The sequence below is a fragment of the Pinus tabuliformis genome, chromosome 1_2 (assembly GCF_031772625.1).
Source record: "Pinus tabuliformis cultivar Carrire ecotype Pingquan chromosome 1_2, CPIR1, whole genome shotgun sequence".
In the NCBI taxonomy this organism is placed as follows: Eukaryota; Viridiplantae; Streptophyta; class Pinopsida; order Pinales; family Pinaceae; genus Pinus; species Pinus tabuliformis.
Window position 1 is genome coordinate 847,235,124 of NC_142298.1, and position 14,397 is coordinate 847,249,520.

Here is a 14,397-nt window from a genome sequence, read left to right on the forward strand (position 1 = left end):
GTGAGACTAATGGTGTTGGGGATCAAGGAATCCGCCTTGATGCGCGTCCCCCGGTAAAGTCCTCATGAGCGACCCAACTTTGGAACCTGCCCTCATGGCATCGTGATCTTCAAGGCGAAGGTGTTTCAACTCTTCCAGCCCAAGTCACGGCGGGAGTGCTAGTGGGTGAGATCAGGGACTCTGTCCCACCCCTCCCATGTAGTTCCATCCACTTGTACAACCCCATCACCCATATGTGAGTCATTCGGTCAAGCAACTAATCTGTGCCTGCAACCATTAATATATCATCAAAATATAGTTAAACATATATGGCAGATTCCAAGATCGTCTTACACTTTCAAAGATAAAGTAATATAAATTTTCATCAAACCAGGTGTCATCGACATGTCATATGCGAGTGCCTCTGATGGTTTCCTGCCATACTCAATAATCATCAGTAACAAGGTTTCTCAATGTTAGTCAATTATCATAATAGCATCATTAACAATTCCTGGTCATTCACATCATTGTTCATTGTAAGTCTGAACTAAAGGAAGTAGGTAACATAGGGGACACATCCCTCATGGCTATCATCAATAATCATCAATGGAAACATACATATTCATTAAGCTATCAACATCGTAACATCGTAGAAATATACCTATCCATAAAATTTATCCTCATTATGCTTTTAGTAGAGCGCATACATATTCTTTACTACCCTCGTCATAATTTCAAATAGAGACCAACTTAACTATTTAATATTGCAATCATCAGAATACTGATAGATAAGATACATACCCATTCATGCTACCATAATATCAATGGAAAGCATTCATAACATCACAACCATGAATATCTCAATCGCTAATAATAGTGTCATGGGTCCAGATCCTCAATCTGAGGTCCTCGAAGAATAGAGTGTCTAAGATAATGTCGTATTAGGGTCAGGAAACTAGAGTGGGCACTACATACACCCCCTCTTAACAATGGACTTCGTCCCGAAGTCCTTAGAACATAAAGGAGAAACGGCGACACATAATCTTAGGAACCCTTCCTGAAACTCTTGCCAACCTTCTGGTGGGCAGGTTAAAATTTTCCCAAGGTATCTATAACACGAATTCCGTTATAACTAAAGGACTATATCTGGGGAACATTGCAACCCACTTTTTGTATAAATGTACAAAACATACATTATAGATATTATTAGAATTAATAGTTAAAGGAAGCGCCATACATAAACTTTTCCAACAGAATCATCATAATCAAAATCACAACTATTTAAAGCAACAATTAATAACACCCACCTTCCTTCAAATGACAAATTGACTAATTTAGGAGAAATCTCTCTAGTTTTATTCATTCAATCATGCAATTAAGATAGCAATAATTTTGTATTAACTCAAATTCATAGGGGATGCCTATGCCTTTTTCATTGGAGGAACTACCCACCTTAAGCTTGGACTTCAATATTTGTAATGGTCAATAATAATTGTGTTAATTATTGTTTGATATTTCACCTATGACGTAATCCACCTTTGTTTACCATGTTCTAAATCTTCAATTTTGTTAGGAACTACAATTAGTACTTTGAAAATAAACATATGCCACTGCTTGCTAGGGGGACCTAACAATGCCTACTACACCTTCTTAGAGACTTGATTTACCTTCATGATCCATGTTCTGAAAGTTCAATGTTGTACAACTACCATTTGCACTTTAAAATAAATACATACCACTCATTTCTAGTGGATACCTAATGGTACACACTATCTAGAGATAAAAAGATGTTAACTACATAGAACGTAATCATCACTTGCAATGAATGAGTAGTCCAAACCTTCATCCCTTCAAACCTAGCTACCCTACTTCCTTTCGCTAGGGTAAGCGAGTGAGGCTATCTGGGGCCTATCTTCATTTAATCCTACTGAATCTAATGATAAGGAGTGCAATATTGTTGCAATCTTTAAAGGTGTTGTGACTATTAAGGCTCTTAATTTCCTGGTGATGAGGAATGCATATTCTCGCAGTTTGGCCATCCAAGCTAATGGAAGACAAAGCATATAGCAAGTTTCACTAGTGACCAAAGCTGGCAGGCAGACATCATTTACCAGTCTTTGCTTGATTCCAAGCAGAACTAAAAACTATATGGATTGAAGCCAAAGATATGCACAGAATGTAAAACAATAGAGAGAAACCCATGTCTAAAATGATCATTGACTGTATCGAATGGCATTGGTAGAAGTATGGTGCTCCAGATAACCATAAACCAATACTATAGCTCTATTTCTGCATTACGAACTAGCAAAGAATCCAAAAAGTCATAAAGGAAAAGTTTTCTTGTTACATTACAAAACATTGAACAAAGAAGTCAATCAAATCAAACAAAGAGAAACTCAAACTCCTTGTGAGATTACAGGAAGAGAGCAGAGAAAGAACGACTAAGTTTGGCATCTAACATTCAAGGTGATGTAATTGAAAATCTGCTGCCTATGGTGGACAATTTTGAAAGAGCCAAAACACAGATTAAGATATAAATCATAAATATTACAATGTATAATATTATCATGATTGTAATATGCTCCTATGTTGCTTCTTGTTGTTCTGGTCCATTTTCAATTGTTCTAATTGGAATTAGTCTCAGTTAATCCTTTACCATTGATAAACAATAAGACCTATTTAGACATTGCATGTACATAATCACTCTTTGCTGGATCATTCCTTGTTGTTGGATAAAATAAATCTTAAATAAGGCTGAACTCTTGGAATCAAACTTCATCTACCAGCAAGGGGTTTATTCCATTATAAATTTGATAAATTCTTTATAGAAGTTTCAAGAATAAATATAGTTCTATTACTACTATTATGATTTAAGTTTATATATTAGATTACTTTTTATTGTATCAATTTATAGGGAACCAAAATGAGCAAGCTAAACATCAAGAGAAAAATCACAATAAGTCAAGAAAGTTGAATACTTAATAGAAACTAAAATAATTAGAATTACACTGTAAATTTTTATTGGAAATTTTATTTCAATTAAAAATAATACCTTCAATATATCTCACTTAAATTCTCCATGGCAAAACAACCTGCTCGAAAACATTAAAATATCAAATAATTTACAGACCAAAATACTTGACCAACCGCACAGAATCCATAAAATTGTAAATGCAATTGAAATGGAAAATCATTGCAAAGAAAATTGAAATACAAATATCGAAGAAAGATATTTTAAATATTCTAGATTTACCCAATTTTAATGAATGGAAAATGTCGAATGTATATGATTACATGTTCCATGTTTTAATGAATGGAAAAGGCTTTTGAATACTCTTCAACAACTTTATTTTTCTTTGCCAATAAAGCAGAGAAACAATATATGTAGGAATTAATTGTGACAACTGAGAGTTCTACGTCGTCACCATATAACTGGTAAACTCAGAATACAAAGAGATTATTAGAATATATCTCTATATCTCTATTTAGTAATGCTCAGTCTTTTAGATGTTTCTATTCTTATTCTTTTAGCAGTTTCTTAGATGAAACTGTTTGTTCGATATTCTACATAGAAACCTGATGTTTCTATTCTTGTAAATATCTTTGTATTATCATTGAGCTGTTTGCTCCATGTGAATTAATTCATTCAACATTCTTTTATGGTATCGGAGCACAGGGATTTTTCGAAATAATTTTTCATAGTTTGAAAAATTCAGGAGTTCATTTCGAAACTGCTCTCAGGGTTTGTAGATTTCTTGATCAGCTATCCTCTTCATTTCTTTCTAAGGTCGAGCCCTCTGTAAGCCAGGTAGCCTTCACTGAGTCTTAGCTTCGGCTTTGCTCATTGTGATAAAAGCTTACAGTCGTCAATCTCGATACAGAAAGGGATTATGCTTCTACATTATCTTTATTATGAGGAATTAACTTTGTGGCGATACTCGGGATCGTGAAATTCTCTTGAAATTAAATCCGGCATTTTGAATCTGGGGACAACAGTCGATTTGTAGGTTGAACAGTTTATCTGTGTTGAAGTCTTGTTTATTTTTTTTGGCCCGTGAATTCTCAGTCTCGTACCAGCGTTTTCAGTCAGTGAAGTATTGTGAATCGATAACCACGGGAACATAGCATCTTAGTATTTTTCTGTCACGATATCGCACGCATATCCGGTTATTTTCGTGGGAGCGGGATTCTGTTTTGGCTGGCGAATCCGGTTATTTGCTTTGAAGTTGTGGAACCTGTATTCAATCAAGCTCTCGTATATTGATTTCTAAAACCCTCACGGCTTCCAGCGTTTTGGTATCTGCGTTCTCGGCTTCGAGTGCTTCAAATTCTCGCCTCGGTATGCTCAAACCCATCCATTTTTCATGGTCAGCTATCTTAGAAATGCGTGGATGAACATTCAGTTAGTATATACCTCCCATATCTATGCTGTTTGATATTCGATTTAGAAGAAATTGTTTATCGATTTAATATTCCGCGGCACTGTGGACGTGAAGCCGGAACAAATTAAATCAGAGCTGCGACGTGAAGACGTGGGTTCTTTTCTTGTGGTGAGCCGTGAGCAATTAAACCGTGGCTGAAGACGTGGGTCCATTGTGAGCCGTAAAATCTGAAAATCATAACTGCTTTACCTTAGAACTGTGGACGTGAACCGTTGAAGCAGACGTGGGTTCATTTTTTATTTATTTTGTGAGCCGTAAAATCTTAAAATCATAACTGATATATCTTAGATCTGTGGAAGTGAAGCGTTGAAGCAGACGTGGGTCCCTTTCCTTGTCTCAATCTACGTATTTTTCAAACAGTTTTTGTCTGCCGGCAGTTGTTTTCCAGTCAGCAAATTTTTGTCCCACAGTGATCCTGACAGCCTCCAGTACAACTCAGATTTGAAGGAAAATTACCTGCTTATAGCCTGGACATTGCAGCAGTCAGACCTGTGCTTCCCTTAGGAAAAATCTCAGAACTGGACAGAGAAAGGAATCTCGAGCTTTATCTTATGATTTGGACCTGTTACATTCATTAAATTTTTGTCCTGTGGTATTTGCCTAAAGAAGGATACAGCTACAGCCGTATTGCTATTTTTTTAGACAGGGAGAGATATTTTTGCTGGGTAATTTTTTTTTCCAGAACAAAATCTGTTTTGATTTACATCAGGATAAAGAGGCAGCTACAATTTTTTGTGTATCAGACTTCTGTATTTTCTTTAAGAAAATGGCCACGCTCACCAATTTGATGTTAGAAGGAAATCAACGCTTTAATGGCAGCAACTATAACATTTGGAAACAAAGACTGCTGACCATTTTTTAGTACAGGCGTCTTGATCAACTCATTTTGGGCAAAGAGCTTCGTCCAGGTACAGCCGGGACCGATCAAGATAAATTTGATGATAGAAATCGAGAGGCTGTTATGCTTCTCAAGCTCTCTGTCGCTGATGATCAGTTACCACAGATCCCTTCTGGCAAGACAGCTGCTGAAATCTGGCAACAGTTGAAAGAATTGCATGAGACATCTGATAAAAGCAGAGCTTTTTTTCTCAAAAATCAGTTGTTCTCCATCATGATGGATGAACATATGTCTTTACAGGAACATCTCAACAAAATTAAAGACATTCGAGATCAGCTCGACGCCATTGGTCGGACCATGGAGGAAGAAGATATGGTAGTCATTACCCTGAAGAGTCTACCAAAATCTTATGAACACTTCATTGAAACACTCAACATTACAACCACAAATGTTGATCTGAAGTTTTCAGATTTATGTACCAAACTTCTGCAGCAAGATAGGTGGAAACAGCAGTTTGGTAGTGGTACTGCATCAGTGCCCTTGGAGAATGCATTTGCTGCAAAATATCAGTCCTCTCAGTCTTTTCAGCAGAGAGGATCATCTCAGTCTTTTGATCCTAACAGGAAGAAGAGTGTACAGTGTAATTACTGTCACAAGTTCGGTCACATGAAGAAAGACTGCAGGCAGAGGATTGCTGCTGAACAAAAGAAACAGGGAGGGTCACATCAGACAGCGAATGTTGCAGAACATTCCGAGCAGACAGATTTTGCCTTTTACGCCTTTATGGCTAAAAGGTCTTCAGAACATGTTCCTTCCTCTGCATGGTACATTGATTTTAGTGCATCACGCCACTTCTCTCACAGGCGTGACTGGTTTATTGACTTTTCACCTTTCAGTGATTCAGTTGTATTTGGTGGAGGTGAAAAGTACACTGTTGCTGGCAGGGGTACAGTTCAAATTCAGTCTGGTGGACGCACGCTCATATTTCTAAATGTATACTATGTTCCTGGTATGGAGATTAATCTGCTCTCTGTCAGCCAGATTATGAGGAATTCTCCTCAGCTTGATGTTGTGTTCAGTGCACACAAGTGTTCCATCATTGACAGGGAGACCAGTCTGACAGTTGCTACTGGCCTCGAGGACCATGGTCTATACAGGCTACTTGACACCGGTGACTTTCCAGAAGTGGCACTAGCAGCTCGTGTCTCTCCCATCAGTACTCTATGGCATCAGCGATATGGGCATCTCAATATGCAGTATCTCTCTCAGCTCTCTCGGGAGGGACTTGTGTCAGGATTACCTGATATTCAGACTCAGCAGTTGGGGGTATGCAGCGCCTGTCAAGCAGGAAAGCAACATCGGTCGTCATTCAAAAATGGCGAATCTTGGCGCGCATCCCAGGTACTTCAGTTACTTCATGCTGATATTTGTGGTCCTATGAATACAGCTTCTATAACTGCTTGCAAATACTTTTTACTTATTGTAGATGACTTCAGTCGAAAGATGTGGGTGTATTTTTTAAAAAATAAATCTGATGCTCTTAGTACCTTTCAGAAGTTTAAAACTTTAGTTGAAAACGAATCTGGTTGTAATATCATGACCCTTAGGACCGACAATGGGGGGAATTTTGTTCCTCAGCTTTTGCCAACTTCTGTGATATTCATGGCATCAAACGTCAATTCACCACACCTTACACTCCCCAGCAGAACAGTGTTGTCGAGCGTCGCAATCGCACGGTTGTTGAAATGGCTCGTTCCATGTTACAACACCGGAGTGTTCCAAACAAATTCTGGGCTGAAGCAGTATTTACTGCTGTTTACCTTCTTAACCGATCCCCTACTCAGGCTGTTAAAGGGAAGACTCCTGAAGAAGTGTGGTCTGGTCGTAACCCTAAAATCAGTCATCTCAAAGTTTTTGGCTCAGTTGCATATGTTTGGATTCCATCTGCTAAGCGATCTAAGTTGGATTCCAAAAGTCAGAAACTCATGATGACAGGTTACAGTGATCATCACAAGGCTTATAGGCTGATAGATATAGCCACTGGTCGACTTAGCTTCAGTCGAGATGTAGTATTTGATGAAGACAGAGGATTCTTTCAGTCTTCTTCTTCTGAGCAGCGTTCTGAGGATCCGCCTCACAGTGTTCTTCTTCCAGTCAGTCCATCTGATGGGAGGGATGATGTAGCATCAAGATTTGATACTACTCTATCTGAGCTTCCTCCAGAAGCTAATCCCCCTCTTGCTGTCCCTATTGCTCTTGAGCCTGCCTCTCTTCCTCCTGATATTGGTCCCTCTAATCCTGATATTGGTTCTTCTTCTCTTCGGCCAAAATGGTGGGCTAAAACCATAGGTGATCTCCGGGATGATGAGCTCCTTGAAGGTAGAACTTCTAGGCATAAGAACAGACAACAGTCTACAGTCAATTTTGCTCTTATGGCTAACCTTCACAGTACTTTTGAGCCTCAAACATATTCAGAAGCTAAGGGTATATCTGAGTGGGAACAGGCTATGGAAGCAGAATTTCAGAGTCTTCAGAAGAATCACACATGGACTCTTTCTGATCTTCCTGCAGACAAAAAACCCATCGGCTGCAAAAGGGTGTATAAAGTCAAATACAAAGCTGATGGAACCTTAGACAAGTATAAAGCTAGGCTTGTGGCTCGAGGATTTTCACAGCAGGAAGGCATCGACTATGAGGAGACTTTTGCTCCTACAGCCAAGATGAGTACTATCAGGCTTGTGCTTGCCCTAGCAGCTCAGTTCAATTGGAAAGTTCATCAGATGGATGTAAAAAGTGCTTTCCTAAATGGTGATCTCCAAGAAGAAGTCTACATGACGCAGCCTCCAGGATTCAAGGTTGCTGGTCAAGAACAGAAAGTGTGTCGGTTAGTTAAAGCAATCTATGGATTGAAACAAGCTCCTCGGGCTTGGTACATAAAAATTGATCAGTATCTGACAGATCAGGGTTTTCAGCGGAGTCCATCTGATGCAAACCTGTATATCAAGCATACTGATGATGATATCTTGTTTGTAGTTGTCTATGTGGATGATCTTATCATTACTGGCAGCTCTGCACATTTGATCCATGGGATCAAACAAGATCTATGCAGAACTTTTGAGATGACAGACTTGGGACTTCTTCATTACTGTCTGGGGGTTGAAGTGTGGCAGACTGAAAATCAGATCTTTCTTTCTCAGTCCAAGTATGCCAAAAATCTTGTGGAAAGGTTCAGAATGCAGGATTGCAAACCGGCCACGACTCCTATGGAACCAGGGCTCAAACTTTCAGCACAGTCATCCTCTCCTCTTGTGGATGAAACTTTATTCAGGCAATTAGTGGGCAGTCTCATCTATCTTACTGCTACCAGACCTGACATCAGTTTTGCAGTAAGCTACATTTCTCGCTTTATGTCAGCTCCTAAAGCTGATCATTGGATAGCAGCAAAGCGGGTGCTACGATATGTGCGTGGTACTTCTGATTATGGCCTCTTATATACTCACAGCTCCACTCCTATTCTCAGTGGCTACACTGACTCTGACTGGGCCGGTTCGGTTGATGACCGTAAATCTACAGCTGGGTATGTGTTTAGTCTAGGATCTGGAGCTGTTACTTGGACTAGTAAGAAGCAACAGGTAGTGGCTCTCTCCTCAACAGAAGCAGAGTATCGGGGAGCAGTTAAGGCCGCCTGTGAGGCAGTTTGGCTTCGTCATATGCTTGCAGATATGCATGTTTTTCAGACAGGGCCTACTTCTTTGTTTTGTGATAATCAGGGAGTGCTCAAACTTGCCAAGAATCCTGTCTTTCATGAACGAACAAAGCATGTGGAAACTCACTGCCACTACATTCGACAGCTGGTTGAAGACGGCTCAGTTCAGTTGCACTATGTTCCCACCACAGAGCAGCCCGCCGATATTTTTACCAAGCCTCTTGGTCCTGATAAATTTGTAAAATTTCGCGGGTCTATTGGTGTTGTAAATAGATTGAGCATTAAGGGAGGGTATTAGAATATATCTCTATATCTCTATTTAGTAATGCTCAGTCTTTTAGATGTTTCTATTCTTATTCTTTTAGCAGTTTCTTAGATGAAACTGTTTGTTCGATATTCTACATAGAAACCTGATGTTTCTATTCTTGTAAATATCTTTGTATTATCATTGAGCTGTTTGCTCCATGTGAATTAATTCATTCAACATTCTTTTAGAGATATATGTTCAAGAATTCCTTAAAAAGAAAGCCAGTAAGATGGCTAATGTCAGGCAATTGGAAAATTGAATTGGAAATATAGAAATTGTTTAAGATATGCCTTGAACCCCTGTTATTTTCTTAAATTGTTTAAGATATGCCTTAAACTTTTTTTTTATCAAATATTTTTATAATGCTCATTATTATTTTTATGAACCCCTGTACGAAAATAGTTTAGCAATGTAGGCACGAAAACAATTTAGAAATGAAGGAGTCGTCAATCCTATCATTCCAATTTACTTTACAGATTGGCTTCCATTAGACGCTAATAATGCTCCTAATTTGCCTGGAGTATTTATAAACAGTTCGTAGAAATCATGGAAGGATTTAATGTTAATGTGGTCAATACTATTGGAAAACCATTGGATCCCATGCTACACGAAGCAATTATGCGTGAGGAAGAAGACTGTCACTGACTACCATTTTTATGTACAAATATCTCACTTTAAGTCATGACAAATACAATCACCTCCCTCGAAATTAATGACTGCCAGATCTACCAACTTCTTACCCTCATTGGGCCCTAAAGCACTGAACGTTTTTCTCCATTTGTCCAAAACAAATTTGCATAGATCTTGAGCATTGAGTCAAATCAAACACTTAACAAACAAAGCTAGACAGCGCTTTGTTGTAAATAACGAATTCATAATGTTCTCTCTTCTCAGAAAACGTGATGAATGTCATGTGCTAGACCAATGGAAGTAAAGCTATAACCTTGTCCTCCAAACCTATTGGAGTTCATCGACAAGAACATCCTTAAAAACAAAACCATGTGAGCAAAAGCGAGAAGGATTTAAAGCAGAACAAAACCGTTTTTAATATCTAAGGGTAGATGAATGCAGCATATATTCAGATGCCCTCAAAATTCTGGAAGGCTCACCAATTCAAAAGCCACCTCAAGTTCACAAAGCACAATGTGCAAAGTTTATATGAAATTCTCGAGATCATCTAGGACAAATATACTGAAACAAATAATGAGGAATGAAAACTTTAAAAGAATATTAATGTTCAAGAGGCAAAATTAATTGTGTTTCATATGCTCTGACATCTTGATCCATGGACTGCTAGACGACAGTTGTATGTAAAGGTGTGTAAAATCTCTTCTAATTGATCTAAATCCACAAAAATCTTCTCTTTCCATAATTCATGCATCCCCTCACAGAAAAGCATCTCTTCCAACCCAAAATAACTGCATATAGGCGCATTTGAAAAGGCATTCCCAACCTTTCAGTTGTCCATGTCCCATAAAGTTCATAGTGATACACTTTTCCAACATGCAACAAATTTCCAAGCCAATCAATGTAATCGGGAAGAGGGAAACCTCTAAAATTAGAGCTAGGACATGAAAACAAAACTGCAGCATTTTGGGACCCATGAGGAGTTAACAGAACATCTGCCTCTGCTACCAGCCTAACTTGCTGACAGACCTCGAGTGGTCCAGGTTCAATTACTTTTACTGCTAGATGCATTTCTTTTTCAAGCAACTCCTGCATTTCTTTAAAATTAGCTATATTTCTTGGAGAATTAGGCCGATTGCATATGATAACATCCAACAAAGGCCTTCTAGCATTCATACAAGGAGTTTTTACAGTGCCAAGACTTTCTGTCTCAACCAATCATGGGCAAATTCATTAGGAATGTAGGCAGCATTAGTCAATCCAGCAAAGGTTATGGATCCTTAAAGCAGATTGGAAATTCATCAGCAACCATGGGGTGAAGATACTCCACCTCCATTTGCGATGCAAAACCTTAAGCAGGCCCTTAAGCCACATGCTAATGGATGATGGGTCATAGGGGTCTGTAAACCAGCAAAAGGTAGAATAGTATAGCTGAGACATGAGAATGGCAGGGATGACCTTCTCAGACTCATGATGTGGGTTGGGTCCAGCATTCCCATGAGGCATCAAAGTGAGATCTGCTACCATTTGCAATCCATGAATCCACCAAGCATGCTTTATTTTCGGATACCCACTTGTCCCTGGTTTGTCTTTTCTAGGGGCCTCTAATTATCAGGATCCCATCCAGGGCAAAACCCACCTCTCACGGGAACCTTTTTCCTAGGTTCATCCATATGAAAACGCATTTTCTTGGGCATCTCCGAATAAAATTGAGGTTGACCATCACAAATTGTGACTTGAGAATGACCGAAAGTCATACGAGGGAAACAAACTCTTCCATAAGTCTCTGTACAAATTGACTCCTCTTTCAAAACATATCCTTCCTTGCTATATCTGCATGATGGGCACGTTTATGGGCTGAACTTGGGAGGTGGGATGGAGTATAACCATTGAAGTAATAAGAGCATAAAAACAGTCCCAAATAATAAAACTAGTAGAGTTATAGGTCTGGCCCTTCACCCTCTTCTCACTGTTTTCAGTCCTGTTAACTGCTTCATCCTCTCCATCACACCCTCTGATGTTTTCAAATTTCTACCAACACTCACTTTGATCCCTCAAGGTTTCCCTCCTCTCTGTGTATCGAGGGAACATGTAATTTGGATCTGACAAGTTTCAATAATTTGGGAATGCATGGAACATAATATAAAAGCTTCCCACAGTAAAATTTTGTACAACTGTAAGCACTTATACCATGAAACGGAGATTTTGTTTCAGATACTATTTACTTGGATACATACATGTCCCAGACTACATACAGACTGCCCACAGGGTTTCCATGAAGAGAAGTTAATACCAATTTCCGATTGTGGAAGTCTGGCTCGCAAGTGATCTGTAAAGCAAACTGTTTGCTTTAAAAAGTACCAAACTAACTGATATATTCTCTTGGACAGTCATGGATTACCACAAACAGAGATCCTTTAATGGCAAATTAGTAGCACACAATATTAATGGATATCATGATCAAGTTTACATATCACAAAAGCCTCAGAATAAACTTGAAATTTTAAAATATTTTTTGTGGTAACCTAGAATATTTAGAAAGTGTTGAGGGACAAATCCAAAACATTATCAAAACTAACAAGCACAGTTCTTAACAAGGTGTTACTTTGCGCCTAAAACAAATGAGTAAATCAAAATGTCATACCAAAGAGCTTGCTCAAGCGCCCTGAACATATGAAGAATTAGAAAGGAACACAGAATTCAAGTTATGATCAAGCACGTATGTTAAAAAGGAATTGCTTTGTTCCTAGAAGGAATAAACAAAATAGAATCCATAGATAAAGGCTTCCTAAAACTCTCTGAACCCATGTACCTCTTCTACCAAGTTCTAAATATCCAGTAAACCATTCTCACAGAACTCCATATGATGCCTCCATCATATTTGTTCACTCTATGTTCTCTCTAGCATGATTTATTTCCTACTTATTTACCTTATGTACCTTCAATTGGCTCATCACATACTAAGGCTCCAAAGGCTGCAAAATTTCAACATTCGAAAACCTATACCACATGTTTGTGCTGAATGTTGTATATGGATGGAATTTGTGCAGGGATACTTCTACATTATATGCTGTTACAGATAAACAATATATAATATAAATTCATTTCATTCCAAACCCTTCACCCGGCTGCACAATGGTTGCTGCTTCATTGTTGCTAAGGGTACCATTTAATATCAGGTATAGACAAAAACATCGTTGCGAGCATTCTTCAACTAATAAGTAACCATATTCATAAATGAGCTAGAAAGGATGCACCCATAACCAGTGGGCAGTATCATGCCAAAACTCTGCTAAATAAAAACGGTGGCCAACAAGCACAATTTAGTGGCTTTTGGGTGAAAACACAATGGAAATACGTCTTCTGACTCATGATGCTTTTATATTTGGAAAATCATGTGGCAATGATGATGTAGAATATCGTCTTTGTCTTCCTGTAGATCGCCCAACTCAGCGTATGCCGGGACTATACTCAGAATGGTAACTCAATTGAAATTCGGCATCATGCCACTCGATTTCATTTGACGGACAGCGTCAAGGCGTCGTTGGCATGCCCATCCTAACCATACCCAGAGATCATCATCGTCCACTAGACCACATCTCTCTCAGACATTTTGGATAAGTAGGTTGCATGCAATATCCATTCTCTGGCATTTAGCATACATATCCACCAGGGCGTTCCCTACACAACCATTCGAGTCCAATCTCCTTCTAGTTATTTCCACATGGATCTCCATACCCCACTGTAGAGCCACAAGGTCTGCGCAGGCCTTGACTAATTCTAGTCCAGTAACTCGGCGGATCATCTCAACCCGTGGCGAAGCAACCTGGTCCGACTCCACGCATTTCTCAGCATCCTGAATAAATTTGGTAACGGTTATGGAGACATTATCTTTCGAATTTAAATTTGTTTCAAATCCACGAAGGCTCAGTGGATCTTTAAGGCACTGCGTGATCTGCTGCTTGTTTAAGCCCAGAAGATTTTCGAACAAAAACCTGCAGAGAAGACAGGGGGGAAGTCCCGAGTCCCGGCTTATGGTTAAGACATCTTCCCCCGCAGTGTACCTTGCAACATATTGGCGAACTAAATGGGGTTTGGTGAGCTTGGGGTAGTCTGATCGGAGGCGGCGAGATTTCTCCTGTGAGGAGATGGCAATGAAGGTGTCCAAGGGAACGGAAGAGAAACGATCCTGGACGAATGTGAAAATATTTGGGTTGGTATCATTCTGGAGGAGAAGGGTTCGAATCTCTTCGTATTCGGATGCCTTCATTTTTCGGTGCGATCAAAAATAGACATATCACAAAATCCGTAATAAGGTTAAGCAATACTATTTTTGCAGGGGCATCCCAGTGGGAAATCTTGAATGCAAGTAGAAATACAATAACGTGATGAGCATTAAAAATCAAAGACTTCCAAAGCCTAATATAATATATTGTACTGCGGCTTCTAACTTTTAAGTAAGTTTGTCTAAAAAATCTTCGGCAAAATCACATAATCA

At 39.0% G+C, this 14,397-nt stretch overlaps 1 protein-coding gene across 1 annotated transcript; it reads right to left on the minus strand.

Moving 5' to 3' along the window:
• Window positions 1-13,503: 13,503 nt before the first annotated feature.
• LOC149208595 (uncharacterized) lies at window positions 13,504-14,178 on the minus strand. Its single transcript, XM_089398389.1, has one exon. The coding sequence runs from the start codon at window positions 14,167-14,169 to the stop codon at window positions 13,504-13,506; it is 666 nt and encodes a 221-aa protein (XP_089254515.1). The 5' UTR covers window positions 14,170-14,178.
• Between the last annotated feature and the right edge of the window lie 219 nt (window positions 14,179-14,397).